At 41.6% G+C, this 20,770-nt stretch overlaps 1 protein-coding gene and 1 long non-coding RNA gene across 2 annotated transcripts; one reads left to right on the top strand and one right to left on the bottom strand.

Annotated features, from left to right (window-relative positions):
* Window positions 1-1,375: 1,375 nt before the first annotated feature.
* ubtd2 (ubiquitin domain containing 2) lies at window positions 1,376-17,266 on the bottom strand. Its single transcript, XM_084373342.1, has 3 exons — window positions 16,918-17,266; window positions 11,120-11,356; window positions 1,376-3,812 (listed from the first exon to the last, which is right to left on the bottom strand). Exons 1-3 carry the CDS (start codon window positions 16,985-16,987, stop codon window positions 3,301-3,303), a joined length of 819 nt encoding a protein of 272 aa, XP_084229468.1. The 5' UTR covers window positions 16,988-17,266; the 3' UTR covers window positions 1,376-3,300.
* LOC311269273 lies at window positions 17,209-17,609 on the top strand. Its single transcript, XR_014624067.1, has 2 exons — window positions 17,209-17,291; window positions 17,467-17,609. It is a non-coding gene; the product is annotated as an uncharacterized lncRNA (long non-coding RNA).
* The last annotated feature ends 3,161 nt before the right edge of the window (window positions 17,610-20,770 follow it).

Below are 20,770 nucleotides of genomic sequence, written 5' to 3'. Positions count from 1 at the left end.
ACAAGAAAGCAAAAGTTTCTGCATGAGCAACTCCATTGAAGTGGAAAAGGGAAGATGTCAGTGGGATGAAATAAAAGAGAAATGCTTTAATCAGGGAAACATCACATGGACGCCTCCTTTAGTTAGTTTTGTGAGCACAATGTTCTTTGACCATGTGAAAAAAACAAAACAAACACAGTTGGGAAGTTACCTGTGCAATGATTTATGGAGGGGTTTCCATTGTTCATTCTGAACTTATTTTAACCACCACATTCAACTATGTCAATCTGTAATGACAGGCAGGCATTTCCTTTAAATACACTCCTGACTTGATTATAGTAAGAGGTTTCTTTTTTATTCAACATCACTGTGTGTTTATGAAAAAAGGTGATAGATGACTATAGTTGTTCAAGGTTGCTTTGTGGTACAGGACAAAATAACCTTTGCACTGAATCATATATCATGATGTCATACACACTCCCAAACTACGCACTCTGCAAATAATAAAAAACCTCCATTTCTCTTTTCACAGCTACCATAATGAAAAGTAACATATCTTCTCTGACTACAAACGGAAACAATGTTGTATTAACACCTTGATCTAATTCAGGTGTGACGTCAAAAGGCATTTCCAGAAAAAGCCAATAATGAAGACATGAGACCTAATGCCACATTGCCCACATAGCGTACCACTTCCCCTCTGCCTGTTACTCATGCACAATGTGACTTTAAAAATATAAAAGCTTTTTGAGTGACTGATGTAAGTTATGAACGGCAGTTAACGTGTTTAGTGATCGGCAGATAGGATGTTGACCAACAGGTTAGTTCTTTCCTCATTCCACCGCTGGCTGAGCGGTGTTTGATTACTTGACTGGGAATGCCAGTTGGCACCACTTCATTCAAGCACAATGTTTACAATGGCTTCTTCTCTCTCAAAGGCCTCTTTGCATCATTGTGTTTTTTGAGGAATTTTCCATGATCTGTCTTGAGTAGGTTTCCAATAAGGAAGTTGAAATAGGGAAAGGGGAAGCTAATTATAACGTCAGTTAGAAATGGAGTCCCCCAACATAAAGGACCAGCTTCAAGCACAATATTAACAATCAATATAAGCTTATCATGGGGTTATAAGTGCTGGCATATACATCTGCAGTGAAAGGTGACGATTGGGTACAGTTTTGATGATGAGCTGAGCTTAGCATAAAGACTGGAAGTTGGGGGAAACAGCTAGCCTGGCTATTTCAAAGGTAAAAAAAATTAATAAATCCACCTAAAAGCATCTCTAAAGCTAAGTGTGTTGGAACGATGGAAGTCAGCCTGTTCTGCTTGTTCCCCGATGACGACAATACTTGAAACTACCGCACAAAGCTCCCCATAAAACTTTGTCATAAAACCGCAATTTACAGTTTGACATTTTTATTCGTGTACAGGTTGAACAAACAAGATCAAATGTGCCATACTGTAGATAGTGAGATCTTTTCTGATCATGAAGCAGGTACTGCTGTGAAAGCATCAAAACACAAAATTTACAGAGAAAGGCACACAGCCTGTATTTAGAAGTTGTGACTTTATAAAAGCCGCCAGGACTTCTGTAAGGTTGTGATGTCACAACTATACAGTCACCGCCCTCAACGCAGCTGTGGTAGCAAAATTACGAAAAGAAAATGGTGGGCGGTGCCTGCTTGGGCCTGTGAGAACTGACCAATCATTTCAGACTGAGGGTGAATATAGGTGCTGCAGCAATGGACAGTATGAGAAAACGTGTAGACGTTTAGTAGACTAAAGTATAAACCTTTAATTAAGCATAATGTGACCTTTAATTACTGAGCATTAGAGGTGCTGGTAGGCTCATCCTCATACCTTCAGACAGTCAGGCCAGCTGTTGCCCCCTGATTCCAGTCTTTATGCTAAGCTAGGGTATGTTTCTGCTGTCTACAGCTACATATTTATCGTACAGATATGAGAGTGGTATTGATCTCCTCATCTAACTCTCAACAAGAAAGTGAGTAAGTTGATTACCAAAATGTCTAATGCAAAAAAGTGATATCAGGCTTCAAAAATCCAGTAATCTATGTCAGTCGCTTTTTGTTCCAATCTGTGGTCTGAAAGCCACAATACGAATGGGAATGAATAGTTTCTGTACTTTTACCACACATTGTCCCAAGTTAACAAGGTTATCAGGAAAAAGGTGAATGTGAAATGTGTGATACTGTTTAATACATCCTGATATTTGTAAGGGAAACAGCAAATATGTCTACAATAAGACATTTAATTGTATTACAAGTTCCCTTCTTTAAGAAACTGAATACTGGTAGCGTTAACCTTTTAAACAATGATCATTAGCCATAAACAGGCAGTCAAATACACAGAGAGAATGTAAATCATAAATTGTGACATACTGCCATCATTTTCTCCCACCTATCAAAACATGAAAATATTCAAAGCGAACAATCAGACAGAGACCGAGGAATAGAAACAATGATCCATTTTAATTAAAAACATTCTATTTTTAATCAAAATATGCAACTGTGTTTCTGATGTCCCATCGTTTTGCCACATGAATAAGTGTGGTTGTGTCTTGAACATATATAGGCATCCACGCACACACGCTTGTCCACACACACACGCACACACACACAGGCTGACTACTTAATGTTTATTACATGATTGCTCTGATTGTTCTGTGAAACAGAGTGAAATAAAGCGTCTAATCCAGCGGCAGAGAGACGACACATCGGTTTACTAGCCTGCTATTCCAACCTTTCTTTACAGCTGTGAGCATACTGACTTCATCCCCAACTCAAGTGCTCCATGATTTGATTCACATATAATTAAGACTCGCCTGAATAATTGTCATGATTGTTAAACTATCTGTGTTACTTTCTCTGTTATCTGCAGTCTGTTTAAAATGTGTATGAAATGTATGTATAACCCTGTAGCCTCATGAACGGAGTTCTGCTGACCTAGTCTCGCCAGAGAGCAGAACTCGAATGGAAACTGAAACATTCGAAACATCAGTGTTGCTAAGAAAACCCTTTAAGCCGTCTGACAAAGTTCTCATTTTGTTGTTTGGTTTCCATAGGAACAGTTAAAAAGACTTCAAAAAGGTCAAAATTTCAAAAACCAAAAAGGAAGAGTCTTTTCTCAATTCAAGAGTCTTTTTGCTCCGGCAGACAGCCAACCCCTGCCCAAACAAAGCCCTTCTCAGCAAAAACAAAGAGAGAAGAGAAGAGTGCAAATCAAAAGAGAAAAGTCAGAATCAACTTTCTTTTATCTCCCTTGTTATCCTCCTCTTTTTATACCGCCGTCTCCTGCCACCTGGAGTTAATTCTCGACCGGCGTGGGCTCTTGCGGCAGTGCAGCCACTCCTTCCACTGCCACTGGCCCAGAGGCCTCTGGTGTGTGTCCTGGTGTCGATACCGGCTCTGGTGGCGGTGGCTGGCTGAGGATGACCTGCACTACATAGTCCCTGGAGATGTTGAGTTGGTCCAAGCGCAGCCTGTCTGTCAGTGGCCGACCTGAGAAAAACCAGCGCTGGGTTGTGGCAGGCACTCCCTCGTGACTTTGTAGGCGGCGCTTCATCATGCCCACCGTGTCCGTGGAACGGACCGCCAGCCGGAGGTCGCGACCCGTGGAGAGCCGCAGCCGAAGCTGGCACTCCCCTCCTGAGGCGGGGTCGCTGGCGCTGCCCGTGGATGGGTCCGCCGCCCCGGAGTCGGGATCTGAACCGTCAAGCTCTTCAGAGCGCTCTTCGATCATGTTGACGGGAGGAGAGAGGCAGTAGACTGGCAGCTGGTAACGATTTCCCAGTTCATCATAACATTCAGTCAGAGCTCCTGGAAGAAAAGAAGAACAAGTGTCGTCACTTGATAAATGCTAAAGATTTTTTTTCATTCTTTAAACCAGGGGGACAAACATTTTCTCTTGAAGGGCCAAAACTGAAACTTAATGGCAGACCACAGGCCAAGTAAGTATTGTGTGCTATTGTTAAGACTGAAATGGTACCATACGGATCCCCCGAGAGGCAAGTGAGACACAAAACATTTTTTCTTTTGCAATCTCAGAGCTTCCATGTAGAATCCCAGGTTCCCTTCATTGACTGACTTCTTGCACAAACTGTCACTCTGGCCGCTGTGCTCAGATTATAAGAAAGATTAACAACAGGGATCCAGCATAGGCCTATTTAAGGAGTATTTTAACTCTTAACATCAACCGCGGTTCAATGTCAGTGTGGGCCAACTTTGGCCAACAGGCCCCACTTTCAGCTTTAAACATACTACAAGAAACTTTTACCTGGTTTTTAAACAGTCTCAATGAAATACTCATTTAATAAGTAAACAAGACCATCAGCAGAAGATTGGCTATTTCTATATTATTATTGTTATTCTAAATGCCTGATTCTGACTTATTCATGTTGGGGATGAATTGAGGAGTCTCAGTGCCTGAGGGAAGAAGCTGCTCTATAGTCCGGTGGTACGGCACTAAAACCAACTTTAATTTGTTTCACCATTGTCATTGTTTGTCAATGTGTTCTGCCAGAATCAACAAAAAGTTAATTGAAGTCAGACAAATGTCTTGGTCATTATTCCTATCAGTTATCATAACATTATCATCTTCAGTTCCATTGAGAGTCTGGTGGGCCATAGAAAAACTTATATGCAATGCATGTCATATTATAAGAATCACACACACATAGTGAAAGCTTTAAACTCTCATCAGCCTACCGAAACCACCGTTTCGTGTTCTGAATAACTTGTGATTTGGGGAGAAAATTATGAAATGCGCCTCGCTATTTCTCTTGTCATCATCTTTCCAGCAGACAAAGACAATATTTGCCCTCGATGAAATGCAGAAATGAGACTCCAACTCAGTTGAAAACAAAAAAAGGAAAGATGAGTGAAAGTAGGAGAACAGGGAATCTCATGTGTGTCTGTGAGTATTACATTAAAATGCATTATGTCACCACCGTGATTCAGATATAGAGCAAAGAGGTGGTGGAGAGAGGGGGAAACAAGAAGTAGTGTAGAGGTCAAATTATTCCACAAACAGAAACTTAATACTGTGGTATTCACAGGGGGGGGGGGGCCCTCAAGGGGATTTCAGACAGGTCCCCTTGTACCATGCTGAAATGTCACTTCTCTCACACCTGAAAATGGTGTTTATTGTGGCAATGGGTGTTTTGATCACAAGGTTTACTCGGCTTATTACTAAAACAGCCGATCTGTCTCCAACACCTTGTGTCTTCATCAGTTTTGACAAGATGGTAATGATGTTGACATTCTATAACCTAAAAGCAAATACTCAAAGACCAGCGTGAAAACTCTCCCCGCAAGAGCGACAACTCCTCTACACAGTCCTGAACAGTGTATCGAAAGGTCACTGCACCGCTCCTGTGTTGTTTTATGACTTAAATTGAGGCACGAGCCGCTTGGAGAGACGCAAGTTTTGTGGTAAGTGAGACCGAGATGAGTCAACAGAAGCCCACAGGATGTTGGTCTGTTCTCAAGATGACTGCTGCCGTGGTAAGGTGGGGGCATTAGGGCAACTTTTTGCTAAGGTCATGGTCTACCAGAGTGAGACTGAGACTGAGATGTGAAAAGTGAGAGCATGACTTTGTGTCACCTTAACGACAACACGCACCAAACAAAGGTGTTAAAAAAGTAAGTTATTTCAACCACATACCAATATCCTTCATTCTGTACTGTGAAAATACGTAGGCAAATACGTAGGCAAATTCGCCGCTGTTGTCAGAATGAGTGAACATGACATGACTGAAATAACGTGCAAATAATCCATGGATTCAGATTAACCATCTTCTAATACATTATAGTTTCACCACACTTACAGCGCAACTACATTCAAAGATGTCAACTGTTCTTTAGATCAGTCGGATTAGAAATATATTAAAGTCTAACTGAAATCACATTAAGTCATCTCTTTTGGTTGTTAAAAAGCATGTTGTGTTATTTTTTTCCTATTATTCAAAAGATAGAATAAAAGAGATCTTTGAGCAAATATGAGAAATTGGTCCTTTTTGGTCTCAGCTGGCTGACGGGCCGATTTGGTGTCTGTGTTTTATTGACAGCAGTTTGCAGTACCAGTAGCATGAATCATTTTTCCAACTTAATTTAGATTTTAAAAAAGGACCACTTCCATATGATGAGATTCCATTGTCAGCTATAGTAGCACAGAAAAAGTGATATGGGGAACTACGTTTGATGAATTTCGTCTAAAAAAGGAATTAGTAAGCAAGTGTGCCATCTCCTAACTGTGGTGGGTGTCTGTTGTTGAGTGATGGGAAACGTTCAGTCAGGAACACTCCCGTCGTAGGTTTAACCATTTATAGCAACAAATGAAAATACAGTTATGCTTGGCGCTGATGGCTCGGCTCTGAAGATGCTCCCTGAATTCACCAAGCGGCATGCTGAGCCAAAACAGGGAGCACAATGCAGAATAAATTCCCAGGGTATATAAGAGTGAGCCCTAAGCAAGACAATGAATGCCATTGTTTTTTTAACCTTGAGCCCTGATAGGACTCTAAACTTAAAAGGTGGAGGCAGCAGCAAGTTTGCCAGCACCAGCATGTGTGGCAGTATTTTAGCAGGAGGAAGTCATATGTAAATGGACCAAACAGGTATTTTAGATGAATGAAATGTATACACTCTGAAAAATCATCATGAAGAAAGATTGGAAAGGTTTTCTGTGAGATACTAGAACAATGTTTCATCTAATGAAAATGATTTACTGACAATGTATAAACACAATTAGGACACAAATCTCAACAGAGACATAGAGACTCTGTGTCTGTATATCTCTCTCGCTTTTCTCTTTCCAGTTGGCTCCACCTTAGTGTTTATCCTTCAGCTGCAGAATGCTAATAGTTTCCAGGTGGTGCTAATGCCTTTGGTTGTGGGATTTCATAAAAAAAAAAAAAAAAAAAAACAAGAATACAGAATGAAGGGCCGGATTAAATTTTTATGATCAAAGCGAGAAACAGTTGTTTACATGAAAAATGCTTTATTGCTGCAGAGCTTTTTGTGTTGCCAAACAAAAAGTGAGTTTCTGTTCTGGCTGAAAACACAAGGCACATACTGATGTGAATCAGTGAACATGATGCTTTTATTTGTGGCAGGATGGAAGGAAGCCAGCATGCTGACCAACGGCTGATGCAAATGGATCCCATTTTCTGCTTCAGAGTCACTTTTGATGACCACAGATCTCCAATCGAATTATATACAGTGAAAAATGAGCCCATCTATAGATGCATATGTAATACTCAGCTCCTAATTCATGCTTTTAAAAGACTTCGGAGTATCCCTGACTGCATCTAAAAAGCTGGCGTTTAAGTAACCCAAGGCCACAGTGACCTAACATTTTCCACCATGCCAACAGCATGGCTATAGGGATGGCACTTTCAGTTGGCAACTATTGGATACATTGCCATGAAATTTTAAAGAGACATTCACAGTCCCAGAAGGATGAATCCTGCTGATTTTGGTGATCACCTGACTTTTCATCTAGTGTCGCCATGAAGCCAGCAACATTTGTTTGTCAGTCTCAATTATTGGATGGACTACTTTGGTTAATTAACAAACAATCTTGGAACCAATCAGCTAGCATACTACTGTTGACAGATATTAAAACTAACAACTAAAACCTCAGAACCTCCAGTTCTCACTGAAGAACAGACAAACCCCCAAATCCCCAAACATTTTCTAATCCAGCCCAATTTCTTCTGCTTTTGTTTTGTCTAACTGTAAAGTATTAACACAACGACAGCAAGTTGTTGCGCCAGTCTCCATTTGTTTACATCTGCTTCCCCACAAGATCGTGAACTGGTAGATCACTCCCTCTGGCACGATCATCTCAATTGGTAGGGTGTGTAGTGTGTGATGCGCCAATATCAGTAGTAGTGCGTGCACGGTTGAGATTAGAGAGACAAACATCTGCAAATTTTCTCCGTGTGTGTGTGACGCAACCCGATTTCACAGTCGGTTAGAATTTTAAAAGTCCTGTAGTCTGAGTCTAGCCTAAGGTGGTGGAACAGGGCCAAGACCGTCAATCATTCAGCCGAAACTGGAATTGTGAAAGCAAAAAAGAGGGCAACAGAGAGGCATAAAGTTGTGAGTGGTAAAATATTTAAGTGATCTAGCTGCTTTTTGTACCGGAGTGCTGGATGAGTGAAATGGTGATGTCAGGCCTGGGGAATCCACAGCTGCAGCCCAGCGGGATCTGATCTGACCTGGACAAACTACTAAAAGGAACGGCGCGAGACAAGACACGGAATACATTTACATGCATGAATAGCCTGTCTGCTGGCAACTGCTACACCTAACATTATTCAGGTAGAGCTGTTTTTCCATCTTTGAAGACTTGAGATTGTGTCCCTGTTGGCCTACTGACAGAATAATTCTGCTGCCCACCTCTGCTTTCCTCCTGAGTTCACCTAAGAAAAAAAAGTGGCCTGGCCCTCAAAATGAACTGCCAAAAGTAAGGTTCTGCTTACCATCATATTATTTATTGACTTCAAATATAGACTACTCGTGATGCAGTGCCAGTGCTGTAAGAAATAACAGGTAAGAATATGAAAACATTTTTTATAACCGAGCATGTGATGAGATGATTGGCATTCAATTTGCTGATGACGTTTACTTTCAATGATTTCACTTCTTCTGAAAGTGTGGTCAAACCAAGAATGCCACCATTGGGACAAAACTGGCCGAAACTCACCACAACACCATCTTAACAAGAAAAAGATGACCTTTCCTCGCCTCAGTGGAGCTCATGTGATTATGAGGTAATGTGAATTAGGAATAAGGACATAGACGCACATCCACAAATAGAAAACCTGCTGAAGCAGCTGATAATTACTTTGTAGAGCTTTTGTCAATTTTCTATTGATTTGTTCTATATGGATGCTCTCCAGTGTGTTTTAGAAGAGGCACTATCTTCGGTATACTTACGTGAGTAATAACCTCATTAAATCTTCCTTTCAGGAGACCAAGCACACGCCCATATCATTTATTATTTATCGATTCCTTCTGAAGTACATACCTCCTAATAGCTAAAGCCTGAACTCTAAAATGCGGTCATTGAGATACACTTAGACGTTCGGAGCAGCTTTAACTCGTTCTAAATGCAGGCTGAAAACTGTAAATGCTTGGAATCCTGTCCGTATTCACTAAACTCTTAATTTTTCTGTAAGCTGGAAATAAGGACAGCACAGAGGCATTTCCTGTTATGAAAGTTCAACATCAGATGACGCTACAGAAGACAATCTACACAGACAACCTTAACTTTCAATAGCCTTCATTTCATACACTGCACAACATCTGGCAGATTAGGATTGACAACTTGTACAAAGCTCCCTGTTGCATGCCAAGTTGTGGCCCCTCATAAATGTGCCACAGGAATTACGTTCTGTCATCAGTGGTAGTGATGTTAGATAGTATTATTAGTTTCATTGGATGACTCTGCAGTATATTGCCAAATTAAAATGGATAAGCCACCACGGAAAACCCTGTGGTTTCAGGAAATATGGATCGGGGACAGATAAATGAATCTGCTTTATCTGAAAACCGCTGAATTTGGTGCTAAATCATGAGACCAATAACAAATTCGACGACAAGTTCAAGGGATTTCCTGTGCAGGCCTCAAAACACATGCTGGCTCCCTGAGTAGCATCTCTAATGTAACCTGTAAATATGTGCGTTCATCTCACAATCTCAGTTAGGGCCAAAGACACATTAACTTGAGACAAATGTTTTCTAAAGTGGTCTGTACATTAACTGATGGACGGCTCTCTCCTTCACCCAGAAAGCAATATGAACTCTTTCTACACCTGCTTGAACTTTCGGCTTTGTCATGAGGTTTGCTTCCACTTTTCAAGTTAGAGAAACGTGGAGGCTGTTCTGAAACTATTCACCGAAATCTTTCAGTGTCTGTGCAGTTGACGCATCGTGTTTCTTTTTCTATTTATAACATCTTTATCGAATGGTTGCCAAAACAGCATTTTTAAAACGTCACTGCAGAAATTGACAATTTCAAAGATTTCACTTCTTTTGTTGTTGCTTTCTGATGAGTTTTAACAACAATAACCGTTTTAAATTGTCTCTAGCTGTGAGTAGCTCATTCATTTTCTTTTGACTACTACATTGTTGGACAATAATGTCCATCAACATGGGGCTGCAGCTAACAATTACTTTCATTATTGATTAATCTGCTGTTTAATATGTCTTGCTTTTGTCCCACCAACAATCCAAAACCCCAGACATAATCAATTTACTTACAAGTATGAAGAAAAGCATCAAATCCTGATGTCTAAGAAGCAGGAACCTGCAAATATTTGACATTTTTTCTTTTTTTGCATGGACTAAATCAGTTGCTCGATAGCGAGATAAATTCTTAGTCGATCAAGTTTTTATTCTGCATCTTGAAAGTTTGGAAACAAGATTGCGATGAAGATGACAAAAACAGGGATTCATTTAGTATCGTGGGTCATGTCATGTATGAATATATCTGCAGTTGCTCCATTTGAAAATGAGAAAAAAACATTTTAATGGATTTTAGTTTTTGAGCCATGATAAAGCCCAAAATGTGGCCTGCAACAGTATAGGTAAGCCTTGTTTTTAGCCTAGCTGATTGTAAAATTATAAATCTTGTCGAAAAGATGAAGTTTTATGACTGTCTCAAAATTAATCTTATTATAATTAATTTGAATTCACAACACATTCTGCTTTTAAGGTACCGAAATGTGGCACAGGTTGATCCACTGTGGCACTCTAGGTATCATTAGTCCATAAAACAGGTTTTCCAAAAATTGTGAATTCAGTCATTAATTTGTACAAAAAATATTATGTTAATGAGCTGCGGACAGATGGACGCACGTACACACGCACATGGCCAAACCCAAGAATCCCTCCAGGCTTAAAAAGAAAAGAGAACTTCATGCATATCAAAACTAGCACAGAAAACAAGAACTACAGCCGAGTTCCTGAGTAGCTCTAGAGAATTTGGGAAGAGGGAGCTGAAATTCTTGAGGTGGTAATCATCAACTGCATGTCCTACATAAAGTCCACCCAGCGGTATTTCATGGGGAGTAAAACACTATGAGGGAATCTACTACTGTGGAAATGTGTGTTACCATGCGGCAGTGTGATGCTGGCCCCATCGAGGATGGCCTGAGCCAGCAGGTGGTCATTGCTCTCAAAGGCGCTGGCCGCAGCCCGCAGCGCATCCCAGATCTCCTTCCGGCCCTCGAATGCTGGCGCCGTATCCCAGAACTCATCTCTCTTACTGCGCAGCTGGCCTTCAGTCATCGGGTAGTCACTTTTCCATTTAGGCCGCTCTCTCTTCAGGGGCTGGTTACGCCCTAGAGCCACTGGGAGGGGAGACGAAGAGAGTGAGGAGAGAAGAATGAAAGAGAGAGAAGAAAGATAGAGGAAGACAGAAGGGGGGATGGGGAGATGGAGAGGAAGCAGACAGGAAAGATGGAAAAAGACAGAGAATGAAAGTGAGGGTGGAGCAAGTAGAAGGATGTGAGAAAAGAAAGAAACATGGTGATGTAGGGAAGAGAAAGAGGGAATAGAAAGAGTTGGGATCAGTCTTTTAAGATTACTCAAGTATACAACTAAACTCAGGTTACAGATTAAACATAAACCTACACCATCTTGTGTTATATACATGGAGCACACACACACCGAAGTCACAACTGAAGCTCAAAGTATTATGTTACTAAACCCAGTTAAAATGTCCGGGCTATAGCATCTACGGTGCTCCATCTGCAGCAGAATGGCTGATTAATAACACCATCTGGATCAACACCGAAAGGGACGACAGGTACAGGACAGCCTCTATGTGTGTGTGTGGTTGTGTGTGGTTGTGTGTGTGTGTGTGTGTGGTGTACGTGCAACACACACACAGGGAGAGGAGAGAGGAGGATGGCAGATCAAGGTGTTGAGTTACACCTGCTGCTGGTACACATGTTCCCTGATGATCACATGGCACACTCTGATAACACCACCTTCACCTTCAACTGGCTGTTTGTAGTAAATAAGACCTCTAACTGACTGTTTACACTCAACTTTTTTCCCCCCGTTTGGTTGTGTATGATGCCACAGGTCACGTGTATACACAATTTTCACACACAAGAGTATTCTCTTTTTTTAAAGACACCAACAAGATCGGATGAAAGTTTAATGGTGCCTGTGCGGAAATTTAGATGTTGCAGCAGTGAACTCGAACAAATAATGACATAAGTATTAAAAAATGGGTTTGGTCCTTTACAACGTCAGCAGCTGCTCATTCTGACTGATGCAGAGATCCTTCATCACGACTTTTGTTTCATCCAGACTTGATTATTGTCGTGCTTTGTCGTCTGTCTGCCACAAGCTTTTTGCACTTTAAGTTTTCAGATGGTTCAGAATGCTCCAGCTAGAATAAGTAAAACCAGAAAATTTGATTATATTACACCAAACTTAGCTGTATAATAATAGTTTCCTATTCCTATTCCTCGTGCAATAAGCTTTCACACTAAGGGTTCCTGCTCGTCCCAAGAGTTAAAAAGAAGTCAGCTGGCTGCAAAGTTTTTTTTTGGTTTTGTTTTCAATCATGCTCCTTTCCTCTAGAACAGGGGTGCCAAAACTTTTTCCCTTGGAGGGCCAAAACTGAAACTTAATGGTGGACCACAGGCCAAAAACAAGTACCTATTGAGATCAGATGCAAAATGAAATTACACAGAAGCCTTCAGAGGCAAGTGAGGAAAAAAAGTCCTGGTGATCAATTTTTTCTCTCCTGTATATATGACTTAAGTTATTGTTTTTCAATCTTGGTCCTAGGCCCCCCTGTCCTGCATGTTTAAAGATGTTTCCCTGCCTCATCACACATGATTCAAGTGATCAGCTTGTCATCCAGCTCTGCTGAAGCCTGACAACGACACATTCATTTTAACAAGGTGTGCTAGGGCAGGGGAACATCTAAAACATGCAGGAGGTGATGTCTTACCCGAATAATCTTATTTCTTTTTTTTTTTTTTCACTTGCCTCTCAGGCTTCCTGTAGTACTCGAACCCCAAGTTCCCTGGATTGCCTGTCTACGTCCACAATGTGTCACTCTGGCCTACAACATAAACAGCGATTCATATTGTTTTCTTTTTCCCACAAGAAACATCTGGTGGGCCAAATCAAACCTCATGGAGCACTTTGGGCAGTCCTGCTCCAGAATAACCTCCCTGCTGACGTCAGACAATCAGACTCTATTGAGGCCTTTAAATCCAAATTTGTCTAACTTTTAATTAGTCCTTATTCTTCAGTTAGCTCGGCTGTCGCACCAGCCACTATAACGTCCTCCAGCGGGACGGTCTCAGTCTCAATAAATCTCTTAACCTTAGTATTTATTGTTCATGTCGGCTCTGCCGCCGAGGACACAACAAACAATCTGTACACTTCTTACTGACACCCCATTTCTCTAATTTCTGTTCTTTCTGTTTCCCTCAAGCTGTAGGCTGTTTCCGTCTCTCCTCCTGCTCGTCCTCTCTTTTCACTCGGGCTCCTCTCTGCTGGATGGGCAGCTGCCCGGGAACCTCTCTCTATCTCCTGGCTGTCGGTGCCTCACATATGCGGCATCTGGATCATCGTCCCCTTAGGGCCTCCTCATCTATTTTTCTGATTAAAATCTGTCTATATTCTGATATTTTTTTGTGCGGCATGTCCTCTTCCAGGTCACCATGGAGGAGAGGAGGTCATGTGCCTGCTCAGTCCTCTTCCTCGGCCCACACCCTTCACATATATTTTATAATGTATTTGTATCAGATATGTTGTCATTGTAATCCACATACTCATACAAATACAAAATCTATTGCGTGTCTGTTCCTCCTGGGAGAGGGATCCCTCCTTTCCTTTCCCTCTTTCATTGTTTTTCCCAGTAGAAGGTTTTTTTTGGGGGAGTTTTTCCTTACTCAAAACGAGGGTCTCGGAACAGAGGGTGTCGTACACTGTACAGACTGTAACGCCTACTGAGGCAATGAAACTGAACTGAAACTGAATGCTGTACAGCATGCAGTGATCTGCCAGAAATACCTGCCTGCAATTCCTGTGCGCACTTGTGTGTTGTGTCCAGCTTGACTGCTTGGCCCACTTTTCAGCTCATCCGTCTACCGATACTTTACCTTCACACACTAGCCTACTTGCCTGTCTTTCAGTAATTCCCAGAAACCCTGAGGGATGTATGTAGGCCAGTACGTGTCAAAGGCAGTTTTATACTAAAATATCAGTTTGCTTGAACGAGGAAAGTCTAGTTATGACACCTGCTGTGTGGAAAACAGATACATTTACATGTGTTCAGGTCTAATTGCTTTGTCTCTGTCGTCACCAAGCAAGGTGTCAAATAACAGCTGCTTGTTTGCATCCGTTTTAACACTGTGTAGCTTCTTGTTACACACACACACACACTCCTTCACAGATAACGGGATCTCTGAAACCTGTTTATGTCACATCTACAAGTCTGAGAGATAGTTGAACAAGTCAAGACAGCAGTAAGGGCAAAAAAGACGACTACGAAACCAGGATATAGATGTGCGCTCTCTGAGATGCAATAACATATTTGTTTCCTGAAAAATGTGAGGTTAAAGTGTTTCTAGTATGTTCTAGTGCAAAAACGGAGTTTAATGCCTAACAGGATATATAACTCATCATCTCTAGTCCGCCCCCACCCCATCTCTCTATCTCTCAATCTGTGATTAAAATAACTCACGGGCCAGACCAGACAACCAGGAAACTACAGTACAGACTTGTGTAATACCTCAGCTTGATAAAAATCTCTACAAACTGGGTGTTGAGATTCATAACACAATGGCATCATTTTGCATGTTTTCAAACTACCTGTGCCAGTTTTTGTGCAAGCTCACACCAGATTTCACTCAAAACATCTTCATGGCTTTAATCACCTGAAAGTAATTGATACACTACTAAAAAAAGGATGGAAGATGTGGATTCTTTCCAGCTGATACCAATAACTGATAATGACCTGCCTCTCATCACAGATACCGATAAAATAACCAATAATTTCATATTTCTACATTTACAGAAGAAGTCCCTAACCTGTAGTTGACACACTAAGGGTAACAAAGATGTAGCGAGCAAAGGTGGATGATTTAATATTCAATAGCCCTAAGATTCATTGTGTTAAACTTGTAGACTTTGTCCGTCCTCTCCAAACACTTGCAAAACATAACAAGTTACAATCGTGTCGTCTCCCAAACCTGTAAGAAAAACGTCCACACCGGCAACAACATGTGTGGCTCTCGTCTACATTGTGCGGCTCTACACAGTTGCAGCAGCGCTACATCACGAGAATGACAACTAACTTTGAAGTTGCATACTGCCACCTACTGTGTGTAGATGCTGCACTTGTTAAGTCAACTAAAGCACTAGGGGTCGACCGATATTGCTTTTTCAGGGCGGATACCGATACAGATTTTTAGAAATCAAGGAGACTGAAAACCAATATTTGGGACAGATATTCAATTTGCAGTATAAATGACATTTTTGGGTCAATTTTTGAAAAACCAGTGATGAAATAAACTGACAAATACACACAATTTACTCAAGTACTGTTCTTAAGTACACATTCCAGGTACTTTACATGAGTATTTACATTTTCTGCTACTTTAAACCTCCCTGCATTTATTTGATAAATTTAGTTACTAGTTACTGTGAAGATTCAGATTACCCAGTGCCTATAGGCTATTAACTATAACGTGTTACCGATCAGATATCGTTGAAGGCAGGATATTGTGTAAAAGGATGCTGCATCAGAGCCAAAGTAACACATTTTCAATTCAGTTTGTTTTATCCGCAACCTGACAGATAAATCACAGATACCGATAATCGGAAAAATGCAGAATTTTCAGCCAGGGACGATATTCGGTCTACCCCTAGTGCTTGAGTGAGTAGTACTGATTTTACTTTTCACTGCAAATGAATATCGGTTATCTGCGTCCTTGATTTCAGGTAATCAGTATCGGCCCTGAAAAAGCCATATCGGTCAACCCCTAGAGCCCACACTGACCAGATTTCATGCAAAACATCTCCATGGCTTTAATCACCAGAAAATGACTGACGTACAACTAAAAATAGGCTTTTTTTTATAATCACATTTTCATTCACAAAGCCGCACTTAAAATGGCATCGCTTGACTTCTCATGCCCCATAACCTCAGGCATTACATGCACTTCTGTTTATTACTCAATTAATACAACAAACCTAATGTGCTGGACTGGATGTCTGATGCATCCTTCTCTCAGGCTTTGTTCACCAAATAAAAACCAAAACCATAAAATAAAATAAAAAACACTTTCCTTATCATACAGCAGCCTTTAAGTTTTGACACCTCCTCTTGTTTCCTCCCCCAACACTTCCCCAGCTCTTGACATGCTCCAGTACACCTCGCCTATTATACACAACAGTCAATAAAAACAAAAGCCTGGCCTGAAATACAAATGCAGCTCGTGTTGAGCTTACATAACTCATAAATAGACGGAGACGTGATGAAAATCAGACTGTATCACTCCACTGCGTTTCCTTGCATGCCATTGCCGTCTGTGACCCATATTTGTTATGCAGAAAAGCTAGCAAGCTAACTGCCAGTATGCTACGTTTTAGCCGGTTAGCATAGTCAACAGCAAAGAACAAAGGGAGGCAGCGTCGCACGGTAAATATATCCCGGGTTAGAAAGTACAGACGAGGCGTCGTTTCTCCCCTCCTGGGCCCGCTGTGTGGAGCGAGGTACCCGGGAGGGCTGCCGTGTCTGTCTCCGGCTCCGTCTGGCTCGGATATAAAGGGAAGCGAAGGAGACCTCCAGCCAGGACAACATGCAGAAAGCCCGGAGGAAGCCCCCCCTTGTAAAAGACGAGCTCGCAGGCGCTAAAAGACGTCGACAAGTTACCTCCGGTGCCGTCCGAGTTCTCGTTTAAGCTGCCCGAGGAGTCGTGGTGGCTCCCCACACAGCCACCCATGGATGTTTCGGCAGAGCAGCCCGGGCTAGGTAGCTCACCCCCCGGCCCACAGCTAGAGCTACATCCACGAACACCCCCTCCCCTCTCTCTCTCTCTCTCTCTCTCGTCTTTCTCTCTTCCCCCCTCCGCTTTCCTTCTTTCCTTTCCTTCCCTTCCTACCGTCCTCTCCCTTTCCTCCTTTCCTTCCTTCCTCCCTACCCCCTTCCTCTCAGCTACTGACTGGGCATCATCTTCTTCATCTGTGAGGAAGGCGGAGAAAAGAAAGACAGAAAGAAAGACAGAGGAGCTCCCATCGGAGAGCAAGGTGACCTAGAGAGGAGTGAAGGAGAGAACAAAGGAGAGGTGCACTGTAAAAAACAAAGAAAGAAAGAGAGGATGCCATCTTCTTTTATTTGGGATTGTAAATGTTTGCTTTCGACTTGAGACTGTGATGATGAGAGAAGTATCCTGACGTGTGCTCTTTTATTTTGTGTTCGCAGAAGCTGTCCTGAGGAAGCAACATCAAATAACTAATCCTTGAAAATGGAGCCAGAACATAAAAGGAGGCCTCCTGCTGTTACTGTTGGCCTCAGTGATAAGTGGGTCATCCTTTCTCTTCTAGATATTAAAGGTTAAAGGTTCAGTGTATTGTCAACTGTAATTCTGCATTATCGACCACCTTTGTTTGTTCACACAGAACCAAGCAGCGCCGGCATAAAATCACTTGTGTGTCATTTCATACAGCATCCTGGCGTTGCAGAACCAAAAGAGGCGTGACGGTACACCGGTACACATCATAACGCTAAACATGTATCCGCCGACTGTTTATAATCATATGCATGCTGTTATAAAGTGTTGTGATCCTGACCCACCATGCATCGTGGAAAGTCACAAAGATACATTTTTTGCATCACATAATCACCATCAGTAAATAGTGGACCCTGTCTGGCTCTCACTCGCAGAGAGGGATGCTGTTTTCCAGGAGAAAAGTTCACTGAAGACTTGGTCGTTGACTGTCGCGGTGACCTTTTATCATTAAATTTGGTGATTTTTTTTCTATATATGTTACTACAACAACACAATAGTGGAAGGCGACAAAGACATTGTGAGTTAAAGTTTTTTGCACTGAATCACTTCACATAATCACCGACATTCAACTGCGGGAGCCGCCCGGCTCTGCTGCTGGGGACAGATGCTGTTTTTTGGACAGAAATGTGGCGAAGAGTCGGTAGGACAGACAGGATGACAGCGACTTATCCACGTATGAATTCGGTATTTTATAATTTTTAGAAGTTGCAGAAGACACCTGCTACCACATTACTGTTGTTTGGTCCTGTAACGTTGTTGAAGTGTGGGACATTTCTCTTATATCTGATGAGTGAAGGATCTGTTTAGTTGTCAGACTGTGAACGCCATCAGACCGACCCCTATCCTGCGCTGCCTGCTTTCCCTTACACACAGATGTCTTCTCGCCGTTGTTGCAGCTCTGTTACTGCCTGCGCTGGCAGATCCGAGTACACGTCACCCCAAAGTCCAGTTCGATTGATTAGTGTAAACACAAGTGTCCCCAAACCGTGCCTGGGCCGGCTTGAAAAGGTGGTCTTGAGTACGGTTCATATCTAATCGGGTACGGATTGTATCAGGTGTAAAAGCGTGTCGGAGACAAGTGTTCACATCTTCTTCGTGTTCATATTAGCGGATTGCAAACCAACAAGGTCCATATGCAAGTGATGTTCTGGATGGTTTTAATCACCCACTGTTGAGAACTTCCTGTCCTGGGCCGTGCAGGAAGCATGCCAGTTTGTGATGAGTATAGTAGGTTTTCTGTGATGTAAATTCCCAGGAACCTAAAACTTTTCACCTCTGCTCCACTGACAGGATTGTGTGTCTTTGACTCCTTTTTCTAAAATCAATAATCAGCTCTCAACATCGACCTATTATGCTTTTTCTTTTTCTTCCTTTTCCTTCAGCGTTATATATTCTTGTGCATGTAAAAAGATCTTGAAAGATATCAAGGTCAAAGTCTGCACCAACAGAAGCTCCTCTCTCCCACAGAAAACACTGCTCCTGAAACGCCTCGTCAGTTGTCCCGCCTTTAATCCTGTCACTTTGTGACATCACACCGCGTCAACATGTCACACATTTTCATAATTAATGCATAGCGGCTGGTTTGGCATGTAAGAATTGATTTAGCACAGCTGCTCTGTTGTTGTTAGCAGTGCTGGGTCAGGCATCTTTGAGCTGACCAATCAGAGCAGACTGGGTATTCAGGAGGGGGCGTCTTAAAGAGACAGGAGCTCAAACAGAGCGTTTCAGACAGAGGGGGAATACAGCGCTGCAGCACTGGACAGTATGAGAAAACTGATGTGTTTTTTGAGCATTAAACCATGTTAACCTATTCTAGTACACCAAAATAAATTATCAATGTGAAAAATAGCATAACATGCCCCCTTTAAAGTTGATAAGCATCTCATTAACCTTGATAAGAACTCTGTTAGCAAATAAACTGTTAGCAAGTTTCTTTTAAGTGCCTATTAGTGTCTCATAAGCAGAATTAATGTGCGTAATTATACTATAACACTTGTAGTCTTATTAATGTTAATAAGCATCTCATAAGGTCTTAAAAGCAGCTTATTACCTACTAAATTATTAAATTAACGGTTATTACAAGGACCTTAATATAAAGCATAACTGATTTGTTTATGTTTTGCAGATGAAAATGCAAATTTTACAACGGACAGAGGTATCGTAGTGACTAATTTGATTCTATTTCAGTTTCTCTCACGTAGGAGGCTTCTTAATTACACTCATAGTAGTTTCTCTTCTCTTTTCTTTTCTTCTACTTGCTGTATTTTTGAATCCAAATGCTGCGATGTTACACCACATCAACACACTCCTGCCTGTTCACTATCTTTAGGACTGTCCCAAACAGACTTGAGTGTAACTTGACACACATTCTCACACACACACACACACACACACACACTCACACTCACACTCACACACAGAGTCACTCATGTGTTTATCCACACACACACACACAACAGCAACAGGATAGCGAGGGTAATTTTACAACAAGGCTGTCTGGAATTACAAGTGTTTCCCATTACTAGGAACTGAAAGAAGACATATCAATGTAGGAGCGAGGTTACATGGAAACCCTCCTCTGATTGTCTGCATGACGTAATGTGATGTAACATGTTACTGATAATACACTTAGCATGTCACTGCATCTGTGATCAAGGTCACAGCAGGAGATTCAGCTGAATCTTCTATGTATGTGTACACTCATGATACAAACATCCATATCAGGATGTTTTGTTCAGGAGGTGCCACAGTACGTTGCCTGAGGAAAGTGATTTTCTAGGAATGTTCCTCTTTTAGGGACGAAGGAGAGAGTTTATGTAGAGATTACTGAGGCTGTTATACATCACAGAATCTCAAACCCACATTGTTATGTCCTTAAAAGGTTAAAAGGAAACTATAAATGTGGTTTATGGTTTCAATTAAAATCCTAGACTTAGAACTGTTTGTTCGCTGCAGCATTGTTAGATGCCACAGTAAGCTGTGAAATGTTACCCACACTGTTCAGGGCGAGAATAGGCTGTTCTTTTGTGACTACTACAGTGACCTCTAGTGACTGTTGTGGATGTAGTTTGATGTAAATAACACACAAATCATTTAATTAAAACATTTTATTGGCAGAAGGACTCGTGGCAGTTAAAGCAAGACATACTCTGGAGAGCGTCTTGGCTTGCGAAAACACTATTGTGTAACTTTTCGAAATAGTTATAATATCATGAC

Source organism: Pagrus pagrus (genome assembly GCF_965226575.1).
Source record: "Pagrus pagrus genome assembly, chromosome: 14".
NCBI classification, from domain to species: Eukaryota; Metazoa; Chordata; class Actinopteri; order Spariformes; family Sparidae; genus Pagrus; species Pagrus pagrus.
Note: the sequence above shows the minus strand (reverse complement) of the source record. Positions and strands in the feature narration are given on the sequence as shown.

Excerpts from the sequence above, each read along its gene's own strand:
- ubtd2 (XM_084373342.1), bottom strand. The coding sequence starts at position 16,987 with ATGGGTGGCTGTGTGGGGAGCCACCACGACTCCTCGGGCAGCTTAAAC. Across the intron at positions 11,357-16,917 it reads GAACTCGGACGGCACCGGAG|TGGCTCTAGGGCGTAACCAG; the intron begins GTAACTTGTCGA and ends CTCCCCTCCCAG. Across the intron at positions 3,813-11,119 it reads CAGCATCACACTGCCGCATG|GAGCTCTGACTGAATGTTAT; the intron begins GTAACACACATT and ends CTTTTCTTCCAG.